This window comes from Urocampus carinirostris, chromosome 16 (genome assembly GCF_059441175.1).
Source record: "Urocampus carinirostris isolate Australia breed hairy pipefish chromosome 16, RoL_Ucar_1.0, whole genome shotgun sequence".
Taxonomy (NCBI): domain Eukaryota; kingdom Metazoa; phylum Chordata; class Actinopteri; order Syngnathiformes; family Syngnathidae; genus Urocampus; species Urocampus carinirostris.
In genome coordinates, this window is record NC_142364.1 from 34,809,347 (window position 1) to 34,835,870 (window position 26,524).

The 26,524-nt window shown below is 37.9% G+C and overlaps 1 protein-coding gene across 8 annotated transcripts in view; it reads right to left on the reverse strand.

Moving 5' to 3' along the window:
• Positions 1–278: 278 nt before the first annotated feature.
• The window catches only part of lrsam1 (leucine rich repeat and sterile alpha motif containing 1), a 36,728-nt gene continuing 10,482 nt past the window's right edge, over positions 279–26,524 (reverse strand). For all 8 annotated transcript variants that reach the window (XM_088320308.1, XM_088320307.1, XM_088320304.1 and 5 more), the window contains 21 exons: positions 25,576–25,653; positions 24,364–24,432; positions 24,177–24,261; positions 23,959–24,080; positions 23,769–23,859; positions 22,171–22,277; positions 22,059–22,088; positions 20,520–20,642; positions 16,545–16,684; positions 16,423–16,467; positions 13,022–13,092; positions 11,460–11,559; positions 11,277–11,364; positions 11,088–11,162; positions 10,040–10,120; positions 9,641–9,736; positions 7,333–7,431; positions 7,121–7,252; positions 4,517–4,583; positions 3,447–3,628; positions 279–2,157 (listed from right to left, as the gene is read on the reverse strand). In XM_088320308.1, the coding sequence (XP_088176434.1) occupies positions 2,035–2,157; positions 3,447–3,628; positions 4,517–4,583; positions 7,121–7,252; positions 7,333–7,431; positions 9,641–9,736; positions 10,040–10,120; positions 11,088–11,162; positions 11,277–11,364; positions 11,460–11,559; positions 13,022–13,092; positions 16,423–16,467; positions 16,545–16,684; positions 20,520–20,642; positions 22,059–22,088; positions 22,171–22,277; positions 23,769–23,859; positions 23,959–24,080; positions 24,177–24,261; positions 24,364–24,432; positions 25,576–25,653 (2,004 nt within the window). In that variant the 3' untranslated portion in view covers positions 279–2,034. The remainder of the gene's footprint in view (positions 2,158–3,446; positions 3,629–4,516; positions 4,584–7,120; positions 7,253–7,332; positions 7,432–9,640; positions 9,737–10,039; positions 10,121–11,087; positions 11,163–11,276; positions 11,365–11,459; positions 11,560–13,021; positions 13,093–16,422; positions 16,468–16,544; positions 16,685–20,519; positions 20,643–22,058; positions 22,089–22,170; positions 22,278–23,768; positions 23,860–23,958; positions 24,081–24,176; positions 24,262–24,363; positions 24,433–25,575; positions 25,654–26,524) is intronic.

Below are 26,524 nucleotides of genomic sequence, written 5' to 3' on the forward strand. Positions count from 1 at the left end.
GAATAAAAGCTGTTCCGTTTTTGAATGTTGTCCTAATGCAAGTTATGATCAAGTGCATATATATCAAATTGCAAGTTGGTAATACAAGACTTTGTATGAATGGAATTCTCTTATCTGAAGGCTTCTCTCCCTGCAAGTTCAGAATCCATAACGTCTTCTCTTCGTGTTATGATTGTCTACTAAAGTTTAAACTTGTCACTTGCAAAATTAGAAAAAATTAATAAAGTTCCCTAATTTCTGCAATGCAAAAAATGTAATCCATTCATCAAACAACTGAATTATTGCAAGTCTTTTATTGCTTTAATATTGCTGATTGTGGCATACACTCAAATATTTTAATTCAAAACACAGTGGCCCCTCTACATACGCGATTATTTTTTTCCCGGATCCAGCTCGTTTTCAAATTTCTCATATCTCAAACGAATTTTCCCCGTAAGAAGTAACTGAAAACCAATTGATCAGTTCCCAGCCACCTAAAATGATCCAAGTTAACCCTAAATACAGTAGCAATAAAACACATGATAACTAAAAACACATGCAAATAGTAATGGAACATAAACATTAAGTGATAAGATAAATAAGTTGATATCAAGAAAATAAAATGGAAACTTATTATGAGCGCTTAACATGAAAGAAGTTGCCGGTTGCTAACAGGTGTATGTGAGGTGGTGGAGGAGCTAGAGGGAAAGGTGCAAGAGGAGTGAGAGAGCCTAATGAATAAAACACAACACAAGTGCGCGGTATCAAGTTTGTATGGCAGGAAACACGCCTGCTGACTAGGATGAGCTGATGCTTGCGGTGAGCAGTCTCGAGCACTCGGCCTTATGGTAGTAGCGTATGGAAATTCTCGTAACTTGGGATTTTCTATTTTATGTCAAACAAGATTTTTGCTCGAAACACATGTACAGTGGGACCTCGCTACTTCGCTGGTCCATGTTTGCGGGTTCAGAGCTTCGCGGGTCTAAAAAAAATTAAAAAAATAAAATAAAATAATATTTTTTTCTTTTTTTAAGCATTTTTGAAGGGGCGTCGCTACTTCGCGGTTCCACGTTCGCGGCTTCAGAGCTTCGCGGGTAAAAATAAAATAAAAATAAATAAAATTATATATATATATATATATATATATATATATATATATATTTTTTTTTTTTTTTTTAAAGCATTTTTAAAGGGGCGTCGCTACTTTGCGGATTTTCACTTTTCGCGGGAGGTTTTTGTCCCCATTAACCGCGATAACCGAGGGATTACTTTAGTATGTTTAATTCTTCATTACTAGAGTAACTCATTTGTAGAGGGGCCCCTGTATTATAATGTTATGAAAAGTATACTCCTCAGCTACTCAACTAATTAGCAAAATTGAAATAATAAAAGTCTTGAAATATTTCAGTTGATTGATAAGAAATCTCTATATACAGTACGTCATTTTTGTTGTGTAATTGCTTTACGGAAAAAAGAATATTATAGAAATATTTTATCTTTATGAGACAGTCTAGTAGAATGGTTCTGGGGAAGAAAATCTACTGCAGGGGTATCCAACGTGGTGCCCACGGGCACCATGTCTACCTGGAGGAAAGCCGAAGAGCCTGCAGAACTGCTCTGAAAATAGCTCACCAGTTCTGGGTCATTGTGAATTTCAAGTAAAAAAAATGTTTTGGTGGTTGACTGAGTTTAATTAACCCTACTTCCAATAATTAACCTGGTAGTAACAAAATAATAATGACAAGATAAGATATTTTATGAATGCATATCAAACCGGGTGCCCTTTGCGCGAACAAGTAACAAAAAGTAGCTTGATTAAAGTTGGAGACCCCTGATCTACTGTATGTCTGGAAAAGGCATATTTCCGATGTCTACAAAGTCATCTAAACAATCCTCAGAGAACAAGGGGAAATGATGCAAATTAATGCACACTAGACATTTTGGTTAGTACTGGAAAGTGGCTACGCATTTGGGCAACCTACACAAAGCGTGTCAAACTGTCTGAACGTGAACTCACAGCAGTGATGTCATTGTCCACTTTTCATGAAAACACTTCTAAGTGTGGTAAAGGCGTATGCGCTGTGAAATAGTGCCTCGACACAGAGGGCAGTTTTGAAGGGCGTCGCTGCAGACTTGGCAACAGCAAACATGGCCACACGGCAGAAAGATCACTTGAGCCTGGAGAGAAAAAAAAACAGACAACAAGAATTGTTCATCGGACAGGGTTTAGCCAAATTAAAGCACTTTTTAAGGACTATGTTCATTTTTACATTTACAGAACAGAGGGCATTTGAGCCTTTAATATATCATGAGGACGTAATGTCATTATCACCAAATTTGTTTTTCAACATAAGTGTGAGAGCCACGTGTGATGCAATACATATTATACTATGTGATGCACAAAATTTCAGAACAAAACAGGAAATGGTGCCCCTACGACCCTAGTGGTTAAGGGATCCAACCAATTAACTACAAATACCAGTACTCATCACCCCTGAGGTCCGACTTATCTCTGAAGAGCAGAATAACGCTTTACACCGACAAACAATGGTGACTAGATGATAAAGGTGCTGTATCCGAATCAGATCTGGAGGCTTCTCCTACTACTAGAAACCAGGGAAACCAGTACAATCCGTTTCATGTAGGGGAGCAAAACCCTACCCAAAATAATGGCCTAGAGAGGGATGACTACTACTTGCCCAAAACACACGAGCAGGAAGTGGTGCCCCAATGACCGAGGTGGTTAAGGGATCCATGAACCAGTACCGTTAAAACAAGAAATTTGGTGTGAATTATTTATTTTGAAGATCCACAAATATATCTGTGATCTATATATGCCCTTTTTAATTTTGAGAGTGCATTTATAAAGCTACATTAGTTTTAGACCTTGAGTAAATCGAGACTATACGTGTGGATCTGAACATTACGTGAGTAAATACTTTTGAGACATATCTCTTTTCTTATAGTTATCTGGTAAAATGACAGTAATATGTAGCTTCCTTTTTAGTCGCAAGAAGTTCTTCCTCTTACAATTTACTACTGGGAAAGACTACCTTAGTTTTTTGCATGACCCTTTATAAATGTACATAACTGATACGTAATCCTTGCACTAATACACATTTCATAATGCCCTGTTTAGGTGTAGCCTGAAGCTGTCTCTTGAGCACAACCCGTACGGAGAGATGGCGCTTCATAGGACAATGCCGCACAAACTAATGAGAGCTGCTGTTAATTACGAGGGAAGAAGAAATGCAATGGCAAAGGGAAAACACCAAAGACAGTGTAGGCGTCATTTTTAAGCAGAATTGTTGCGAATCATGGCAACAATTTCAAGCCTTACAAGCACTTCGACCAAAATTCAAGCACTTTTCATTCCTTGAAACCAACGTTACAATTCAAGTATTGCCAAGGATTTCAAGCACCCGTACGAACCCTGATTAGACAACACTAAATTTTAAATGTTTTACCCCTGTCTCCATGCAGACAACACACTCGGAAGTCCCAGGTCCCTCCACTGGGCTCGGGGCTGATGGTGTAACAGGGGTACCAGGAGTGAGTGGAGGGCTTGGGGTGATGGTGGAAGATGGAAAGAAGAAGGACGGCGGCTCTTGAGGTGCAACCTCTTCTTTGCTCAGCTCTTTACATGCACCTAAGAAAGAAAATACCAGACATGCGAATACTTCTTAAACTTCTATCATTAAAAAAATAATAATAATAATAAATGAAATGATCTGCATTTATATAGCGCTTTTCAAGTCAATGACTTCCCAAAGCGCTTTACATTGTGCTTCACATTTCCCAATAGCGGCCGTGATCTGTGCAGCCATGTAAGGCGCTAACCTGCTTATTGGGGGTATTGGGGATTCAGTGTCTTACCCAAGGACACTTGACAAGCCGGGATTCGGACTGGCATCCCTTAATCCTAAGACGATCACTCTACCTCCTGAGCTACTGCCGCAGTTATTTAATATCGGGAAAATTCGCTCGAGATATGAGCAATTCTAGATAAGAGATCAAAAGGATCTCGAATCGTGCTCCTATGTAGAAATATATAAATACTTCATCTGCAACTCATCACTTAATCAGCCACAGTATTTAATGGGACATTTCTGTAATTTCTAAAATTAGAATGGAATCACGGATTTGGAGATTGCCATAAAAATTGACCAGTAAATATATTTTTTCATAAAAATGAATAGTAAAAACAAATTCCCCCCAAAATACCCTTACGACTACTACCTATAATACTGATAAAAAATACAGATACGTACATTCACATTTGAACTCTACAAATTGTCGGCGAACTAATACCACAAAGGATTTTCAATACTCTTCTCACATTGAAACGTACAGTGCAGTGCTCCAACACGGCATGTCAAACTACGTACTTTTTGATGCTCGCGCGGACAAAATCAAAGCTTAGAAAGTCTCGCTTCGGTGCTCAGTGGTACCCGTCTTAACTTTACTACCACAAACCATACTCTACTAATAAAAACTTTATTCCATAATCATGTTAGATGTCGATGTGTTGTTTTACCTTCTGGCATGTGTTCTCGAGCCCAGTTCAGAAGAGATTTCTGGACGCCAATTTCAACAATGCCTAGCTAAAAACACAAGTTGTAGAAAAAAATATAAACAATGTTACCACAACAGCTTCCATTGTTCAACAAATGAACCATGCAGATTGAGTATATTTTCCGATTGAAAATAAATTATCTTGACGATGAGCCATAGGTGCAATTTATATATGAAAATATTTTGCCACACTTTATACGCTTTATAATACAGTGCCCCTTATAGTGCGGAAAATATGGTAGTCGACAAAATAATCTACAGATTAATCAATTATTTAAATAATATATGAAATGTATTCCAGATAACTGGCATTGACTGAGACCCTCTGCTTTTCTCAGAGAAACATACCAGAGATATGCAAGAGGATCTACAGAGCGCTGTGTGAATGTAAGCTTCAAGAACAGGAGCAATAATAATAAACTGTTTGTAAAAAGGTAGCGACTTTTTGGATGCAATTTTACGTTTTCGGGATTTACAAGAATCTCTGTATGTAAACTTGAATCCACCTTCTCTAAACACATTTTCATAAAAAGAGAAATCCTTCAGATTGAGTTATTTTAAGTACATCCTAAAATTTCACTTAAAAGGCCAATATCTTAAAACTTTTTGGGGGAGTTTGAACTTTTATTAGATATGGATTTTTCATGTTGCAGCAGAAGTTTAGAATTCCATCTCACTCTTATGGAATAACAATAAACATGTTTTAAAAACATGAATACAATTGGAAATATACAGTTAAATGTTAAATGTCCTTGAGCAAGACACTGAACGCCTAATGCTCTCGGTAAGCGGTTTGCTGTTGCTGCTATTGGTGTACGAGTGTGTTTGTGAATGGGTACGTGAAAGCATATAGTAAAGTGTTTAGGGAGGTCTTTAGTGTCTTAAAAAGCACTGTATAAATGCAGACCATTTACCATTTAAAAAGCACACAATAATACTGTGTCCAAGCTGAAATGGCATTAAAGAATTATGTCTGCCATTCTCAATATAAGGTATATTGAGAATGGCAGAACTACAAAAATCAATATCTTACAGCCCTAAGGGAATTTTTTTGCATTCATAAAAAGGAAAATAGTTTTTGCACGATTTCATAGTTCTTTTAAAAAAACAAGGTGGCCCAATTCCAAACATTGAAGTGGGGGCAGTGTATCTATTCATACATAAACGAAAAATACTAAAATAATGGGGTCCAGTAGCAAACTGTAGGCAGCGCATGGCGATAAAGCGTGGCCTAGAGAGGAGCAGCAAACCAATGGGAAACCAATTGAGCACACAGGCAAAAAAATCAAGGTAAACGTTATTTGTAAATTTATTTTTGAAACACACCATGCTTGGAGAAAAAAATATTCTGTCCTATACTGCTCACTTTAAAGGCTGCTGAGAAAACAAGCAATCTGGAAGCAGCAAGAAAGTTTGGCGTAGATAAAAACAATGTCAGAAAATAGAAAAAGGATGTCAAGGGAAATTGGACCTAAGTCAAGCGTGGCAGCAGGGGTTCAAAACATCAACAGTTCCCAGTGTTAAGAGCACTACAATAAATTATAAACAGAAATGTCATATGTTATAGTTGTTTGTGAATAAATATAACATAACAGTTTTCTTCATTATTCTTATCACAGAGCTTCCAAACATACTTCAGAATTGATGAGATCATTTTCAGATTTTGAAAATATAGGTCATAGCACTTGAGAGCGCCATTTTAAAGAGGAAAGTTTTTCTTTGACCACGATGTCGCTTAAAGAAACACATCAAACCTTTTGTTACGGCAAGTGTCTAGCACAGGGGTGTCAAACTCATTTGAACTCGGGGGCCACACGATAGAACAATCATTCTGTCGGGGGCCGGACTGGTAGATGAAAGAGAAAGAAAAAGAGAGACAAAGAAATAAGAGAAAGAGGGAGGGAAAAGGAGAGAGGGCGGGACAAAGAAAGAGAGAGAGGGAGAGAGCGTGAGAAACAAAAGAGATAAAAAGAGAAGTCGTGAGAGAGGGGGAAAGAAAGGGAGCGGAAGAAAGAAATCCAAAGAGAAATAGAAAGACAGAAGAAGAGAAAAGAGAAAAGATAGTGCGAAGGGTAGGAAGAGAGAAAGAGAAAAGAGAGAAAAGGAAAAAAAGGAAGTTAGAGCAAAAGAGGTTAAAAGACACAGAGAGAGAAAGACAAAGAGCAACAAAGGAAGAGAAAAAGAGAGACACAGAGAGTGTAAGAGACGGAGACAGAGTGGGAGGAAAGGGGTGGAAAAGAGAGGCACCTAGCTTAAGCAACATCAAGTAGACATATTTCAACCTACAGCTTGTTTTTCTTTTGCACTTCTCTGAATGTTGTCTCGCGGGCCGGATTCAATCCCGTAGCGGGCCTGATCTGGCCCGCTAGCCGCCTGTTTGACACCTGTGGTCTAGCAGATGAAACTAATGCACTATAAATATCCTAGGAACAGTATGTGGCTATTTTAGAGCAATTTAGGGGTTGTATGCAATGTAGGCTTATATAGGAGTGTATAACATCAAAATACAGTACCCCATAACTTTAAGGTGAACCAATTATGCGCAATGAATTTTGTGTGAAAATACCTTCTGTAGATCAGATAAGTTCATGTGGCGAAGGGCCTCAGTCGTCACACGATGGTGAGCCATGATGGGAAGGTAATGCTGTGCTGACAGTTTACACAATAGATTGACTAACTCTTTTTCAACACCAGCTTCCTTTGAGGGGGTATACATCAAACAAGACAGATTTAAAAAGTTTTAGCAAATACGATCATGTTTCTTGTTTGGTATGCTACCTGCATGCGCAAAGACAATGGCTTGGCATCCAGCAGTCTCTGGTACTGAATCATCCAGTAGTTCTGTTGGGTGGATTCCGACTTCAGCTCCATTTCCGCCTAAAATAAGAAAAACATTTGTAAATAAAATACTCACTGACAAAGATATTATTACTTATTACTCAATATGATTGTCAACTCCTTCCAATGTAAACCAAACTTCAAAAAGGACATTTATTACACACAATTTACTACAGGCAGTTAAATTCCTAATTTACAATGTCAAGAATTCAGAACATTAGATGAACCACTTAATGCAAGGGTGGCGAACACGTGGCTTTAGAGCCGCATGCGGATCTTGGCCAATAAGAATGCGGCTCTTTGCCTCATCATATTTTCTATATACTGTGGCTCTTTGCCTTTTTTCATCAACTCAAGAACAATACTTGTTGTATTGTAAGGAGAGGAGTGTTTTATGGGAAATAATATGTTTTTAATTAAGGGGTGTGTTTTGACTCCCACAGTTAAAAGTTTCGGCTCTTTGTGTCAAACTTGTTCCCCACCAGTGTACCCTCTAAGCTGCGCGCGTGCGCAATTGCGCACTGCTCGCACATTCTCAGCGCACAAGAAAATCTAGCCAGCGCACAAAAATGAGGGCTCAAAATTACTAATTAAGAAGCGACTTAAGTCAAAGTTACAGTGCATAAAGGTCAAAATACACAGCTTCCCCTGACGTTGTGTCCTAAATGCTGTATTTTGAAGCCAATGTCGAACAAAGTTGAAAAGTAAAGTTATTAGAGTTTGCGAGAACCGTCTTCTTCGGCTCGGCTTACTAAAAGGAACCGGCTCTTTCGGGTCCCGAACGGCTCTTCAGGTTGTTTTTGCTTCTTTAATCCCAACATGACCAAATATTATGTAAAACTATGCACAAACTGACTTAAAAGAAGGGGGTAATAGAACAAAACAAAAAAAAATACCAAAATGAAAAAGTAGTGAAATTCTGGGAAAAAAGAAACTAAAGGAAAAGCCAGAAAAAAAGAAAATAAAGAAACGCAGGAAAAAAGTAAATGGAGAACAAAAAAAAAAAAAGTAACAGCTCGGAAAAAATAAACACAATAAGACTTTTTTTAAAGGAATTTAAAAAAAAGTAGAAAAAAAAACACGGAAAAAAGAAGAAAAAGTTTGTGTTGCATTCAAATAATTTCCAATTGTATCAAGTGAATCTTGTTGCCAACATTGTACTTCCACTAAAAAATGTGACTAAGTACTGTTCTGTATCTTACAACCAACTAAATAAGCCCCCAAAAATGTTAATATTATGCGACAAAATGTATCAGGAAAAAAAAAGAAATGGATATCTTGTGAAAGAATTGTAAGAACAAACGACGTTTGTATGCTGTACAACCTTTGCAATAGTACATGAGTCAATTCATTCAAAAGAGAAAAATAATTTTGCATTGCCGGAAACTCAGCAAAATGTAACTTGATGTCAAGTTTTGGACATGTTTGATAATTATTTATCTTGCCACACTTGGGATTATGGTTGCTCACTGTTGTTTCAAGCGTTGCTCACCGACTTTGTGTGAACGCTCAAACCCGTGGAAAATTAGAGGGAACATTGTTCACCACCCCTGAATAATGCTTGAAAATATTCAGCCATGGTGGTGAATGGTTGTATCACAATTGGAAAAGAAGAGGTGCTGCAATTTTCTGGGACTGTTATAAATTTACATGCTTTGAAGGACATGGGTAGGAAAAATGTGTAAATCATTATCTTACCAAACTAATAATGAGTCAGAAGATTAAATAAACAGTGGTAAACCTCTACAATAGTTTCAACAAGTTTGTTCTTTCCGAAATTACACGATTTTTTTGTTTTTAATATTGGACGTCTGCAACGGAGATGGCATAGGATGCCAGTTCTTTATTTTGGTATTTACTGCTCACTGTTGTACGTTATTTTGACTATTATGCACTATTTGCATCATTATCACAATCAGGCAATAATGTTGCTGCTGTTTTTTGATTTTCACACCCTCTAGGATGGATCTGCTCATGTAACCTAGGAGATTTAATGAAAAAAAAAAAGGCTCAGCGGAAGGCAACTAGCCCAGTTTGGAGTTTCTTTTCTGGAGTTCGGGCTTCCTCCTCTGTTGTCCTTGCAAGTTCAAAATCCATTGATGTCCTTCCTCCTTATTTTTAGTGTCTACTAAACAATAACCTTATGAAGTAGAAATAGTAGTTACCCTTCTCCTTAATCAGTACCATGACGTAAAAATTATCAACTTTATCATAGAAAGCCATTTGCAAAGCAATTCAGTTTACTCACCAAAATTTGCAATAATTCTTGTTCTCTCTGGTCCTTCTGTTTCAGAAGTTGCTGCAACAAGTCACCGAGAGCTGTGCGCTGATCAACTAACACCTCCTGCATACAACAAACAAGCATAAGATTGACAAATTGTTATAATTCATTGAGATTAAGCCATATTCAATCAGACATTTTATAAACTAGGCATTTATAAAAATTTAGGGATGCGCTGTCCTTTGAACACTGAACATTTCCAAGTCGAAAATGAGCAAAATGGGGGGGGGGGTTGTCAATGCTACTTTGTATTGTAACCAAGGAAGCAAACCATGGAAAAAAATGACATGCATGAGTCAAACTAAATGAAGACAAAAAGTGAGTGAATATAGGCAAATTATAACGGCTCGATGGGGTGTCTCCTACCTGCAAGATCTCAGCATCCAGATTGCGTCTTTTAACTTCAAGTTTTGTCAGCTGCATTAATTCAGCCTCAATAAGCTTGATCTGGAACAGTGAAAAGCAACATGAAACTAGCAGGAAGAAGCAGCATGCAAAGGTTAGGATGAACAATGATTTAATGATGATAAAATACAGTAAACAAACCTGAAAACAAAACAAATAAAAACTTTAATAAATAAATACATAAATATAAAATACAAAAAAAATTGATAAAAAAGTAAACGTAAAAAAAATAAATCCTAAAATATTTGTATGCATATTTAATCAATATAATTATACAAACAGAAAAACAAATAATTGAAAGGGACACTGTGTAGCTTTTCACCACTAGATGTTACTGTATTGTGTAGTGCAACAAACGAGCGCTACAAAGCACAATGAAGATTACAATCTACTACCAAACAGCCGAGCCTTACACATGGTTTGTGGTTTTGAGGGGTTTGTCATTTTGGGGTATACGTACAGTAGCACCAAGATGGCAGACAATCATGTCAGCTCCCGCTAGGTGAGCCTTGTGTTATGCAAAATAAATACAGATTTCTCGACCAACAAGTTTTTTTTTTTTTTTAATGCACGTAAGTATGATAGTTAATATATATTTCTTATTTTTCATACCAATAGTTTTTTTTAATAAATGAATTATTTTTACCACTAGGAGCGGCCAAATAATACACAATGTCCCTCTAAGAAATAAAATATATGTAATAACCATTAAAAAAAAACCTAAAAAGAAATGTTGAACAATGATTTAATGATAGCGATATTTAGTTCCGGGGAGGGATAATGTTTTTACTAAATCATAAGGTGGTCTATCATTGACCGAATGCAACAACTGTACTGCACTTAAAACGACAAACAATAGTAAAGGCAACAATGAAGAGCTCTTTGGAAGTACTTTTTAAAAATGTAAACATTTGATCTAAAAACTAATTACTGTAACAAAACCAAAAGAGGTAATAACCCAAAATAGGTTTGCTCTTCACTCAACCCATATGAATCTCTCCATACAAACCTGGTTGCAGATATAACCGTAGACAGAATCTTTCTGCAACTGCAGGGCTTGGAATGCCACTTTTTGCATCTCCTCCTGCATAACATTCAAGGACAAGAAATTCATGTTTAATGCATATTTTTCAACTATATGATGACTTCGACGAGATAAAAAAAATAAGCAACTGTCATTAAATGACTGAGGATGTACCTCTTGTAAAATGTGGGCAATTGCTTTGGATTTGTCCAAAACCTGGATGGATAGCATTTTATCAAACTTTTTTTCCAAATTCTCCATACTGTTTGACATAAAGACAAAAATAAATCCATCATACTTTCATTTTTCCATTCAAGCACGCAGCAACATTACTTAGTGTTTTTCAGCAATGCTAACCTTCTGTAGGCCTCAGATACCAAGCTCTTTCTACGATAGTCACTGGCTTCTTGAAGAAGGCTCACAGCGCAGGTGTCCGATAGCATCTTCTGCATCGCCGCTAAGAATGATAGAGTGTTATGTTATGATATAGAGTGTAATGTTGACGTTTGTCACTGCATATATAATCTTGATTGTATAAGTTTTAAGCTTAAACTTAATCATTTATATTTACCGGTACTTCACTTATTTACTTGTATAAAATGCACATTATGATTATTCATATATTTGAGTGTAATTATTTTCATCTTGATGTAAATGAAAAACCCTTAACGATACTGCTGAACTCCAGTATTTGTAGTAAGTTCATTCTATTTTTAATATTGGACACCTGCAAAGGAGATTGTATAGGATGCCAGCTCAATATTTTGACTATGATTGCGCTAGGTTCTTTGTTGTTTTGACTATTAAGAACTGTTTACATCATTGTCACTATCTGTAAATGATGTTGCTGCTCTTTGAGTTCCACACCCTTTAGGGCAGATATGATTTTGTAACCTAGGAGATAAAATACAATAAAAGGGCTATTGGGAGGCCCTTTGAAAACGGTTGGAATTTTAGAATTTCTTATTTTTTTCCTTTAGCTTCTAGCTCTATCCTTTTCTCCTTACAGGTTCCAAATCCATTGATGTCTTCTCGCATTATTTTTAAGTGTCTAATAAACCTTAAACATATCAATTTGTTTTACCGATTTCTTTTGACGACTTAAGTCTTGAAAGAACACACAGAGGAAGAAAAGTCCTCCTCCTTTAGAGGAGAGATATTATGATTCTTAAAAATATGAGATGCAATCTTAAAATGGAAGAGCAGCGATTATTCTAGAAACGACAGCAATCTGGAAATAACAGGCATCGTTATTTAACGGAATTGAATTTCATTCCAAGGTCCTTGTTACCATGTGATTACAGTCAGGGCTATAGCAATTTAGGGTCCTTTATGCAAGAGCTGGGAATCCCTGCAGCTTCGGTTTACTTAGGTTTTGGTCCCTCAAATCAATTGTGTACTTCTGCACCAAAGTGCGCTTGGCGCCGAAGTGCAGCGCCGAATTACGCACGCAGCCTAACTGCAGCGCCGAAGTGTGTTACAATTAAAAGTATTGTTACTTCAGAACAATATTACTCAAGTAGAAGTAAAAAGTAGTCATCTAAATAATAACTCGAGTAAAAGTATGTACACAGAACAGCGTGCATGCTGTGCAGATCCTCCACAAGAAAAAATAAAAATATATTTTAAAAAAACGCGAGAGAGAAGCTCGGCGCAGGTAACTTAATGATTGATAGTTTATGCCCGACCTGAATTTACAGCCCGGGCCCAGGATCTTACCTCTACTATAAGGCATTTGCATTTGTATCTAGGGGGGATTGATATATAATCAAATCTACATGTTTATTGTTGTTTTCTTAAGGGTACAATAAAAATTCTTAAGAATGTTTGTTAAAAAAAACCAAGAAAAAGCATAGGCAATTATTAACAATTCATGTTTTAACAGATTGCTATTAGATACACCGAAAAACGAAACATACCAGCAACCTCTCTCTTCCTCAGAGAGTTTGCTTCTTCCTGTGTTATTGCAGTCAGATGTTCCATACGGATCCTGACAGAAAATCAATCAGTAAAATGTGTCAATTTATCTGATAGAAATTTTAAAAATTGCGTAGGTAGAGATTTTCTTTGCAAACACAAAAAGCATAACATCACTATGTTCCATTCATTTCTATCAGTCTAAGAGGAGATTTTGTCATGCCGAAGGTTGAGCTTCTGCACCTGTAGCTAAAGCCAGTGCGGGACAGGTCTTTTGTATTCCGAAACTGAATCCTCTGGTAATTTTCTGAAAAATTTATATTGTGTTAAACTCATGCCAAAATGGCATCACTGACAATAATTCATTTTATAGAAAAAGGCAAAAAATAATAGTTGCTCTTACTTAGTTGTATTCTTCAAAACCACCAATTAGTTTGTATTGACAGATGTAATAACCCGTAGTAAACATGACAATGCCAGTAAACAGTAGACAACAAAAACAACAATACTGTTCAACACCATTGACAATGACCAGTCAAATAAATATTGTAAAGCTGTCGGGTGAGGTGGCCTTACCCACATCTGATGAATTTGTAGGAAACATTAAAGCCATAATATGTAATGTTTGCCCACTATTGTCAGGTGCGAGCAAGGGCCAGTGCCACAGTGCCACAGTGCCACAGTGAGGCAGGTTGGGACCAGAAAAACATGGCAGGAACTTATGTAGGGATTCCATTGTATAAAATAAATACAAGTTTCTCGACCTATGATTTTTCATAAAGATGAACATTGGTACGATAGTTCATGTATTTTTGCCTATTATTAAAATCAATGTTTTTTTTTTCTTTACCGAATGAACGTTTTTGCATTGCTAGGTGGCACATAAGATTACATACTGTGCCCCTTAAAAAAATACTGGATTACATTATGATATTGTGTGACCTTATATCAGTGCATCAGTACGGCCGTCACGCAAACGAGGTATGTAAGTAGTTAAGGCCATTATCACATGCCAACAGAGTATGAACTGATTAATAGAAGAGAAGTGGAGAATGTGGAAATGGAATGGAAGTGGTTTAAAAAGGCAGTGTTGAAGAGTACAAAAGAAGTGTGTGGAATGAGAAAAGTTGGTCGAGGAATAAGAAAGGAAGTGTATGGTGGAACGATGAGGTATCAGAGGCTGTGACAGAAAAGAGATGTGCCGTTGAGGAGTGGCTGCAAGATAAGAGTGGCGATGCGTATGAAAGGTATAAAATAAATAAACGGTTGGTAAAAGCGGCAGTGGAAGCAGCGAAAAGGAAAGCAAATGATGAATGGTGTCGTAGGATAGGAGTGAACTTTGAGGAAAGGAGAAAAGTGTTCTGGAAAGAAGTGAAAAAACTAAGAAACAGTGAGTCTGGAAAGGAATAGAAAGTGAAAGATAAGGATGGTAGATTGCTGGTTAATGGTAGTGCAGTCAGAACGAGATGGGCAGAGTATTTTGAGGAGTTGCTAAATGTGGAGGATGAGCGATAAGTGAGAGTCGAGGAGATCGATGGTATGGAGAGAATGCCCGTGTTGGGTGACTTAAATGTGAAGCCTGTGAAAACATGGGAGGTGCAAGAGGCAGTGAAAGAAATGAAAGGGCGAAGGCACCTGGGTTGGATGGTTGTACTGCTGAATGCCTGAACAAAGGTAGCACAGCTATGATTGACTGGTTAGTACGCTTGTTAAATGTATGCTTTTTAAGTGGTGTGGTTCCTGTTGATTGGTGCAGTGCATGTGTGGGGCCATTGTATAAGGGTAAAGGTGATTAGAATGAATGTAGCAATTCGAGAGGTATCAGTTTGTTGTCTGTGCCGAGTAAGCTGTATAGAAGAGTCTTGATGAAGAGTGTGACAGAAAGAACAAATGAGGTGGTGATGGAGGAGCAGAGTAGTTTCAGGAAAGGAAAGGATGTGAGGATCAGGTGTTTGCAGTACAACAGGTGTGTGAGAAATATTTTGCAAAAAGGAAGCATGTTTATTTAGCTTTCATGGACTTGGAAAAGGCGTATGACAGAGTTGATAGAGAGGCTTTGTGGCAAGTGATGGTAATGTATGGAGTGGGTGGAAGGTTGTTGGAAGGATTGAAGAGTTTTTATGTGAACAGCAGAGCATGTGTAAGAGCAGGGAGTGAGACAAGTGAGTGGTTCACTGTGTTTACTGGTGTAAGACAGGGGTGTGTGATGTCACCATGGCTGTTTAATGTGTACATGGATGGTGTGGTGAGATAGGTGAATGCAGGGGTATTTGGCAGGGGTGTAGAAATGATGGATAACAGTGGAACCGTGAGGCAGGTAAGTCAGTTGTTGTTTGCAGATGACACAGCGCTTGTGGCTGATTCTGAGGAAACATTGAGAAGGTTGGTAACGGAGTTTTAGAGAGTATCTGATAGGCGTAAGAGAGAAAGGTGATGAAGTGTTCACGTGATGGAGTGGGCATGGCGTTAGAAATAAGGTTGCATGGACAGGTGCTGGAAGAAGTTGAAAGCTTTAGGTACTTGGGTTGTGATGTGGCTGCAGTTGGTAGAATGGAGTGTAAGGTATTGCACAGAGTGAATCAAGAAAGCAAGGTTTTGGGTGCTCTGGGGAGAGTGATGAGCAACAAGAGTATGAGTATGGATGTTAAGAGGGGACTGTATGAGAGTGTGATTGTGCCGACTGTGTTGTATGGTGCAGAGACTTGGAGCCTGATGATCTACATAGCAGAAGTCAATGGAAGGAGACCAAGAGGAAGGCCGCGATTGACGTGGATGGATGGTGTTATGAGTGCACTGCAGGAAAGAGGTCTAAATCTTGTGAAAGCTAGAGCTCTTGCTGGTGATAGGAATGAGTGGAGAGGTGTTGTAAAAGAATAGTGGGATGTTTGGACGCGTTTTAAGGGATGAGCAGGGCACCTGTATGATGCGGCAGGGGTAAGCCAGTAAAAGCTGTCGGGCCCTGCTGTTGAACAAAAGAGTGTGTTGTGTCACCCTGACCCGAGTGATATGGCCGCTTTCTTGTGTCCCGTTTCATCTGGAGGGACGAAAGCTTGACCAACTTAGGTGCTGAGGTGCCTAACTTGTTTGGGTGTTTGGGCATTTGGGTTGGCCATGGTCCAAAATGTTTGTGTGTGTTTTTTGGTATTTTTTTTCCCTTTTTTAATTTCTTTGTTATTGTATGTGTTTGTCTTGCTGTCGGTCACCCCTTTTGAGGGATATGACCAAGATAGCTAGCTAGCTATCTTGGTCATATCCCTCGATCGATAGATAGCTAGCTAGATAGCTAGCTAGATAGCTAGCTATCTTGGTCATATCCCTAGATCGATCGATAGATAGATAGATAGAATCAAAGTTGTTGAAAAAATGTTGTGACATCAGAATTCAACGATAATGTTTCACTCACCTATCTTCCTCCATGGCTTGGAGAAACTCAGCACTCTTCTTCTGCCTGAAGAAGGAGGTCAAAGCAAATAAGTTAATTCAGGTGCCTGTGAAAGACATCCATGTACTTCCTACATGTACAACCTGTTGTTATCCAACAGCATGTTGCTGACGCGACTGCTGATATTGTCTTCTGCATGTTTAACTTTTTCCAAGAGCAGCAATCGCTCACATTCCTGGGCTCGCTGTTGCTGGGTGACACCCTGCTCCAGACGTTGTTGCTCCTAAACATTGTGCAAAAATAAGCACTTTAAATTCACTTTGATGACATTTCTAAGTAGTTTAAAAAAATATTGCGTCACGGCTGGGATGGGCTCCAGCTGCCCCGCGACCCTAATAAAGATAAGCACTGCATAAAATGGATTGATTATGCAGTGGTGTGTCGTCAGGGCCTTCAAGGTCTTCCCTACTGACATAAAAATATTGTTCATGAATACTAATTAAATATTTCTAAATAGTCTTTCAGCTTTCTTTCATTGATTTTCCCTAGGTGTGCTGAACCCAGATGTGTGCTTTTATATTTAAGCATTTGACCAGTGTTTGAAATAACGTCTGCCCGGACACCCAGGGCGTGCATCTTTTACGTCGGGCGTACAACTTACACAACGTCTTTGCCCGGGTGGCCGACAACTTTATAAAAAAAAATAAAAATAAAAATAAATAAAAAATAATTCGTTTTTATTAATTAGTTTATTTATTTTTTCTAATCAAACGTTTGCTTTATTCCGATTTAGAAATCTTCGTTCTGTTTGGAAATTTCGGTTTGTTAGGCAATTTGCATACTCGGCAGCCAATCAGAAGCCTGCATCGAATAACTTCGTGCTTCCTGTCTTTCCCGAGCGTTATAAGGTCGTGCATTTGCATATTATTTTCCAAAGTAGACGCACAGAAAACACAAGAAAAATGGATAAGTGGTTAGGAATCAAGCCAAAACCTGTATGTATTATTAAGCATCGTTTAAAGAGGAGTTCACGTGGCTTGTAGTAGACGACGCAACGCAAACATTGCATGAATGAAGATGAGTAAATACAGGAACATACTGATGGCAGATGGAAAATAGCAATGGCATATACATGCAATGAATGTTATAAGTAAATTTATAATTAACTTAAATTTAAAGTATGGTTCTGTCATATATTCTGATAATCAATCCTTAATACTTTGCAACAACGTTTTTTTTCCGATTGGTCGTCTTATTGCATTTCAAGTTGTGAAAAATGGGGCAGGCAACCTTATGGCTGGGCAGGCAACTTTTCAGAGTTGTCTGCCCTGGTGTCCGGTAACTTTTTGTCATGAGTTTCAGACACTGATTTCACCATTCACATCTCGGCAATTACTTGTTTCTTGGGTCAGAAATCTACCCAGAAGGCTTCACAAGTTCTGCAGGCCCAGAGGCATAACATGAGTGTTGATAAAGCTGTTAGTTTAGCCAATCATATTTTTAGTTGGCGGAGCCAGTACTCTCTAGAACAGAAGTCTTGAACTTTTTTGACCCAAAGAAGAACCAGAAAAGCAAAAATATTTTGATGTTTTTTTTTTTCTCGAGAGCCACACCATACATTTAAAGATAACATTCAACAAAACCGCTGACACGGCTCTGCAGAAAAAGCTGATTCTTAAGAACATTTTATTTCACTGTTTACACTTGATGATTTGATAAAATATATGAAATAATAATAATGACAAAACCTGTGCCACATATAGACATAAAATCACTTAAAATGTGTCTACCTACCGCAGTTATTTTAGTGTTGGGGCTCATTTTGACCAGAATTTTTGTCCTAAATCTTGCGAGCAATCTTGGGGCGCTAGGAATTTACCAGGGAGCCAAGGGGACGCCAGCCTACAAAAGTTTGGGAACCATTGCTCTCGACGACATAGGGAAACGTCAGCAGATCCACAAACTATGATTGGCTAGGGTGCCACAATGAAAGTATCACGACAAAAAGGTGAAGAAATAAATCACTCTGTCCACTGCTTCCGTCAAACAGACTTTTTCAGCCCTAGATTGAATAAAAACCTATGCCAGAAATACGACAGGACAGTTTATGCTTTCAGCATTAGTTTCGATGCCATGAGAAAAAAATTGGCTTGATGGAACTGAATTGCAGGGATAATCTGTGCGACAGAGTAATTCTTGATGGAAGGAGGATGGATTTTGTGCACAAAAAAATTATTTTTGGTGAGTAAACTTTGGCTATATTTCTACAGTGGCTTGCAAAACTATTTGGTCCCCTGAACCTTGTGACCTTTTGCCACATTTCAGACTTCATACATCACTGTTATTTCGTGTGAAGCATCAACAAAAAGTGGGACACACTCAAAAAGTGGAACACACTTTATTGGATATTTTAAACTTGGGGGAAAAAAAAAGGGTGTGTGCAAAATTATTCAGCCCCTTTACTTACAGTGCAGCAAACCCTGTCCAGAATTTCAGTGAGGATCTCTGAATGATTCAAATGACTAAAGATTATAATGTGTGTAATCAAATCTCAGTATAAATGCACCAGCACTGTGATAGTCTCAGAGGTCTGTTTAAAGGGCAGATAGCATCATGAAAAATGAGGAACACACCAGGCAGGTCCCAGATACTATTGTGGAGAACTTTAAGGCTGGATTAGAATACAAAAAGATTTCCCACGCTTAAAACATCCCAAGGAGCACTGTGCAAGCAATAATATTGAAATGGAAGGAGTATCAGACCACTGCAGATCTACCAAGATCGGGCTGTCCCCTTAAACTTTCAGCTCCTACAAGGAGAAAACTGATCAGAGATGCAGCCAAAAGGGCCATGATCACTCTGGATGAACTGCAGAGGTCTACAGCTGAGGTGGGAGTATCTGTCCATAGGACAACAATTTGTCATATACTGCACAAATCTGGTCATTTCTTAAAGATATCCATAAAAAGTGTCGTTTAAAGTTTGCCACATGCCACCTGGGAGACACACCAAACATGTGGAAGAAGATGGTCAGATGAGACCAAAATCAAACTTTTTGGCAACAATGCAAGACGTTATGTTTGGCGTAAAAGCAGCACAGCTCATCACCCTCAACACACCATCCCCACAGTCAAACATGGTGGTGGCAGCATCATGGTTTGGGCCTACTTTTCTTGAGCAGGGACAGGGAAAATGGTTAAAATTGATGGGAAGATGGATAGAGCCAAATATAGGACCATTCTGGAAGAAAACCTGATGGAGTCCGCAAAATACCCGACACTGGGCTCGGAGATTTGTCTTCCAACAAGACAATGATCCAGAACATAAAGCAAAAGCCACAATGGGATGGTTCACCAAAAAACATATCAAGGTGTTATAATGGCCAAGCAAAAGTCAAGACCTCAATCCAATTGAGAATCTGTGGAAATAACTGAAAACTGTTGTTCAAAAACGCTTTCCATCCAACCTCACTGAGTTCGAGCTGGTTTGCAAGGAGGAATGGGCAAAAATATCAGTTCCCCTATGTGCAAAACTGATAGAGACATACCCCAAGCGACTTGCAGCTGTAATCGCAGCAAAAGGTGGCCCTACAATGTATTAACTCAATGGGGCTGAATAATTTTGCACACCCACTTTTTCGTTTTTTATTTGTTAAAAAAGTATAAAATATCCAATAAAGTGTGTTCCACTTAATGATTGTGTCCCACTTATTGTTGATGCTTCACATGAAATTAATTTTATATCTTGATGTCTGAAGTCTGAAATGTGGCAAAAGGTCACAAAGTTCAAGGGGGCCAAACAGTTTCGCAAGCCACTGTAAATAATAGAGCATTTTTATAAAGTTATCATCAATGCTTTTTATATGTGTAGCGCTTCTAGCTGCAGTAAATCCTTTTATAGCCATAAAACTGGTATTGAGGGTTGGATTGGTTCAGACGTAGCACTACTCAAGGCCTAGGTGTGAAGTGCACGGCCCGCCACTGTTGTTATGTAAATATAAATTAATTTGATAAAACATATCTAAAAAATAATCATAAAAAAATAAAACACTCATAAAACATTTGTACTGCTTTACAGAGTAAAAAAAATACAGGACTGAAATATTTAGAAGGGCTTACTTGACGAACTGAGTTGAGGATGTTGACTTTGTGAGAGGTGTTCATAAGCAGAAGCTGGGTGTGCTCATCTTGTTTATTCTCTCTGTGTCGCTCCATGGCCAGTTTTTCTTCCTGTTTCTGAATCTGACAATAATAAAATGAATATTTGTTTAGATAATTTTAACATTTATCAACCCTTTTCCCCAATGTTTGACCTACAATGGGATTATCTAATTATTTTTGAGTTGTATGAAATGATTGAAAGTTTGCAGTGATGAAACCAGCTGTTTCCAGTAAAGTCAATAAAGCATCAAAATGATGGCAGACTGATAAACAGATGGGTATTAAAGAAACATAAAAAAACACAGGAAATTTGTAGTACTGTAAATTACGGACTGCAAGGCGCTATTTTTATGCTACATTCTAAACACTGCAGCTCTAAATACGGTGCAAATTATCCATTTATTTTTTTCGTGGCTAACGGTGCACTGCTCTTTTCCACAACGCATACGTTTTAAACCCCAGGCCTCCAACCTTTTCCAAGATGAGAGCTACTTCTTGTTATTAATTAGCGCAAAGGGCACTCAGTTTTGTCTAAAATAACAACTTATGTTATTACTTTGTTGTTACTATTTTATTGTCAGGTTAATTGTTGGAAATGCGGTAGAATAGACTCGGTCAACCACAAAAAAAAAAAAAAAAAAATCATTTTACAAGAAAATCACAATGACCCAGCACTAATAACCCATATTAAGAACAGGTCCGCGAGCACCTCCCGCTGCCCTTAGGGGCCACCACGTTAGAGCCCCCTGTTCTAAAGAAAAAAACCCATTTATGACACCCTTTCAGAGAATTCAGTCCATGTTTTATCAAACATGATTCATACAATATGTAACAGGGGAAAAACCAGAGGTTTGATAGTGCTTGATTTTAAATTTTTCACCCACAAATCAAGTCCTTTATTTACACATCTAAATTGAACAGCTGTGGAAATTATCTATCAAAAACACCACACTTCTCTTTTTGTATCATCAGCGTCAATGTCAGGTCGCGGATTTGTTTTCTTCAATCCTTGGGGAACGAAAACAATGGAATGCAATTTTTTTTTCTCTACAGTATGGTTGCCCTGAGGCTGTCATCTAGAAATACCAGACTCACATTTTACGCTACGTAGCCCTCATTTGCATCTTCTTTCGGCGCAGTAGTAAATATGTGCTTTTTTTGTAATCAAAATCGTAAATGGTCACATGTTTCGAAAACACGAGATGTAAAACTCGGAGCGGAACAGATAACAACACAGCTGTGCGATGTGTTAGAAATGTAAGAAACTGATGGGAATTATTTCATTTTTATGGCTGTTTAGGTTTGTAACTTATAATCTAGTGTGGCTTTTTCAAAAAAATAAACTAACTTCCGCTATTAAATTTGAGCAAGCAGCTTTAAATTTCGGTGCGCCCTGTAATCCGGAATTTAAATTTATGAGGTACTACTACAACATTCTTACATAAATATTATTTCAGTTAGCTATAAACCCTAATCTAAGTTTCATTTTGCACATACCTTTCTTTTCTCATAGTCACTGAATTTATTCTGCAAACAAAAGTGGATAAACATTTAATCCCAAGTGGGTGAGAGAGTAATATGATTAACTTGAATACAGACAGCCATTTACCTGCCAGGCCTCATCCAAAGAATCCACACAATCAGTGTTTTGTGCACCGTCACTTTCCAGCACAGGCAGGAGATACTGGGATGGAGGACAGTACTCATCTCCAAGCTCTGTGGGGTAAAAAATGTTTGTATTCAAAACTACAGTAAACAATTTTAACATAAAAAACGTATGTACACGTGTTTAAATACTTTATATGCCTTTCTATTAGTCCGATACAGTAAGATTTTTTTGGGGGGAAAAAAAGGCTGGACGTGGGTTCACGGATCCCCTAACTGCCTGGGTCTTCGAGGCACAACTTCGTTTGGCGTGTCTTGGTCCTTGATTAGAAAATGTTTGTTAGCAACTATTTCAAGCTTATTAATGAGTATAATTCAATATCAATGTTTTTTTTAATTCAAATATAAATCACTTTAGGCTAAGGCAAAGGTGTCCAAACTACAGCCTGGGGAGCATTTTCAACCTACCCCCTATTCTTTAGTACTCTTCTATGTAAATTTTTTTTATCCACAAAGTTGATATTTTTTAAATTATAAACAAACCCTATGGGAAGATATTAAGAGAAAAACAAACATGCATTGCAGCCTACACTTTTTCTTATTTAGCTCTTAAAGGAAAATGTTTGGACACCCTTTGGCTTGGGTAACAAATAATATAATGTACAGCAACAGTTAAGGTTCATTTTTCGCCATGTTAAACCTATTTTGTCACTGTCTTGTACCGTTTCTACTTCCTAAAGCAGGGGTCAGGAACCTTTTAGACCAGGGGTGTCAAACAGGCAGCCCGCGGGTCGGATCAGGCGGAGAAACGAGCTGCAGGTTGAAATCTGTCCACTTGATGTTGCCAAAGCCCGGTGCCTCTCATAAAGGCGCTGAGGTTGTCCGTCTGTCTGTCTCTCTCTCTCTCCTTTTCCCTCTCTCGCTCTCCCCTTCTCTCTTTCTCCCCTTCTATCTTTTTCTCCTTCCCCTTCCTCTCTTTCTATTTCTTTTTGGATTTCTTTCTTTCCCCCTCTCTTACTATTTCTCATTTGATCTCTTTTGTTTCTCATGTTCTCTCTCTCTCTCTCTCTCTCTCTCTCTCTCTCTCTCTCTCTCTCTCTCTCACTTTCTTTGTCCCACCCTCTCTTTTTTCCTCCCTCTCTTTCTCTTATTACTTTCTCTCTAATCTACTCGTCTGGCCCCCGAGAGAATGTTTGTTCTATCATGTGGCCCCAGAGTTAAAATGAGTTTGACACCCCTGTTTTAGACCAAAGAGCCATAATAGCAAAATAGTTTGATTTGTTTTTTGACAGGGCCCCATCATTTCAAAAAATACACCACTTTAAACTTGACTGTGCTCTTTAGGCCCTGGCCTGAACCGTTTTGCTTTACTAGCATTACATTGGCTATGCACGCACCAAACTCGACGTTGTACTTATTAGGATTGGCACCCTCTAAAAGAAGTTTTTATGATAACAATCTTATCTCTGAGCCATTCTGTACTCATATTCCCAACCTCTGTCCTAAAGTAAAAAACAAAACAAAACAACATACATATACACGAGAGAGTGTTATAGAACACGGAAAAGTACTAATAAATGTGGAAGCTAAATACACGCTTACCAGAACAAAGGAACTGTTGGATGTTCTCTGTGCCCTCCACACATACAGCTGCTGGAGGGTACGTCATTGTGGCTGCATCGAGAATTATGTTCTGACACGGAACATTTACATGCACACACAAACACAGGCATGTTGTATTTAAGTATTTTCACATTTTGGTGTGAACTTATTTTAAAAGACAAACACGTACCTCCAGTGTGCGGATGTAAGCAAACGTTTTAGGAATCTGGATGATGAGGTTTTCACTCACATCTAGAGTGCGCAAACTGCACAAGGAACTCATAGTCGATGGAAGTTCACTAAGACAGTTGCCTTAAAGTATGGCAGAAACACCCACGTAAGTTCAAAAAGACATGAAAAAAATACATATAAAACTCGGACACAAAGCAAGAGTAGTAAAAATTTGACCTTTCAAATTCAGTGTCTGCAGAAGCCTTAGATCCCCAATTGATTCTGGAAGGCTCTTTAAACGATTCTTCTCCACATTCAAAATCTAAAAACATAAAAATGGTGATATCAATGAATGAATCAGTAACATTTGGTCAGAAAGTTGAAAAGAGTAATTTTTATTATCAAGAATTCAGAGTAGCCTGACCTGCAATGACGTCAGCTTCCCAATATCTTCTGGGAGTGAATTAAGTTTATTACCATGCATATCCAGAACCTTGTTTGAAAAGGGCACAAAGAAAAATATTCAGTTAGAAGTAAAAGCATGAAATTGCTTTTGTAATTTCATTACACTTACGGTCTTTTGATGTTTAACTAAAATATGAATAATACATGATTTTTTTTAAATTAAAGTCCATAATTTAAATAAACTTGATCTAAAATATGTATACTATATGATTTTTTTTAATTGATGTCCCCAATTTACATACATTAAAAAATAATATATTATAAGTATCTTAGACCAGCTCGTTGGTCTTGGGGGTAGGGCGCCCGCTCCAAGACTGGGAGGTTGCTGGTTCAAGCCTCGGCTGATGCATACCTAAGACTTACAACATTGGTACTCATTGCCTCCCTGCTTGGCATTATGGGTTGGAATTGGGGGGTTTGGTCACCTAATGACTCCAAACACATCAGTTGGGTTGAGCGAGGGGGCTGGGAACATACTCCTTTGTATCAATCTCCCAGAAAGAGTCAAGAATGTGTTCTTGACACTAGCCACCTCCCACTAGGGGGATATGGCTCCGGTATATATATAAATATATATATATATATATATATATATATATATATATATATATTATCTTAGACAAATATACTGAAGAAGATTTGGGTTTTATGTGTAGTAATTTTGAAATCTCATTTCTCTTGTTTTCTAATTTTCCTTGGTGGGGTATAGCACTGTTTTCTTGTTTTAATTTGGAATATGTCTTCCCTGCAAGAAAAAAAATGAATCTGGGTAGGCACTCAAAAGCTTTCGCTTCAGACTACTCCCATTGGGTTCATGTTTACATATTGTGTAATTGTTTTGTACAGTTGTTTTTTAGTGCAAAGAGTTTGTTTCCTTTTGTTAATCTATGAGTAAGTAGAAGTTTGAAAACCAAAAACAAACAAAACACACCACAAAAAAAAATCATTTTTTTTGGTTGGTTTAAGGTTAATTTAGTGACTGTATGGTTTTAATTTCTCAAACACAGGGAACAACAACTTTGGTGGAGCTTATTTCAGTGTGTGAAATTAATTATATCTGACTTTGAATGCATAATCAGAACAATGAACACAAAAGTGTGGCAATACTTTAGGTTGAATGCAATTAACACCACTTAATCAAGCATTGCAATTTGTGTACCAAGTATTTTACCTTTAGAGTGCCAAGAGAGAGGATGTCACCTCCTTTGGGAAGCAATGACCTTATCTCGTTGTTGTGTAGAATAAGTACCTTTGAAAGACGATAACAAAAAATACCTATTGTTAAATAATCTGTTGTTAGTGAGGCTTTCAGAAAACACAATGTCTTTTTTTTCACGCTACAGTGTTTTTCACTTGGTACATTGTCAAAGTTTGGAATCAGAGAACTGCATTCTGTTGCCTAGGCGCTGATTGAAACATTCTGAATAAATTGTTAACATGTCGAGTGAAAAAATTATTAACCATGCTGTATACATGCCATTTGCAAGCAATCTGATCAAGGTCGGTATAACAGGGCTTGTACACCTTTCTCATGGCAAAAATTAAGCAATTTTCAAGCACTTTCAAGGCCAATTTTTAAAATGTTTCCAGTACCTTCAAAGACAAATTCATCTGTGATCAAAAGAACGTTTTTTTTTGTGGTTGAGTTTGATGACTAAAATAAAGTTGCGATCTTGCTGCTAGCACATACTTGGTGCCATTTTGAGCCATTCCCATTGATGATTAACAATCTTTTTGTGTCAATTGGCTGTTATAAACTGACATGAATTCTGCCATTTTGCTTCCACAATTCACGCACAATTCAGTGCCCGGAGGAAACCCAAGCAAGCAGAGGGAGAACATGCAAACTCCACACAGGAAGGTTCGATCTCATGACCTCAGAACTGTGCCGCACACGCGCTAACCACTGCGCTGCCGTGCTGCCCCCAGAGAAATCAACCAATACAAAAATAGTTTTTTTTAACAGAGTAAGAAGAAGTTTGCGTCTATCAGTCGTCTCTGTAATACAGAACATTGTCCTTTGTAGCATTAAAATATCCCAGATAAGGGAAACCCCACATGCACTGTAATGTTTGGGGAAATACACTTAATTTGCGAGGTTATGGAACAGACTAATCGCA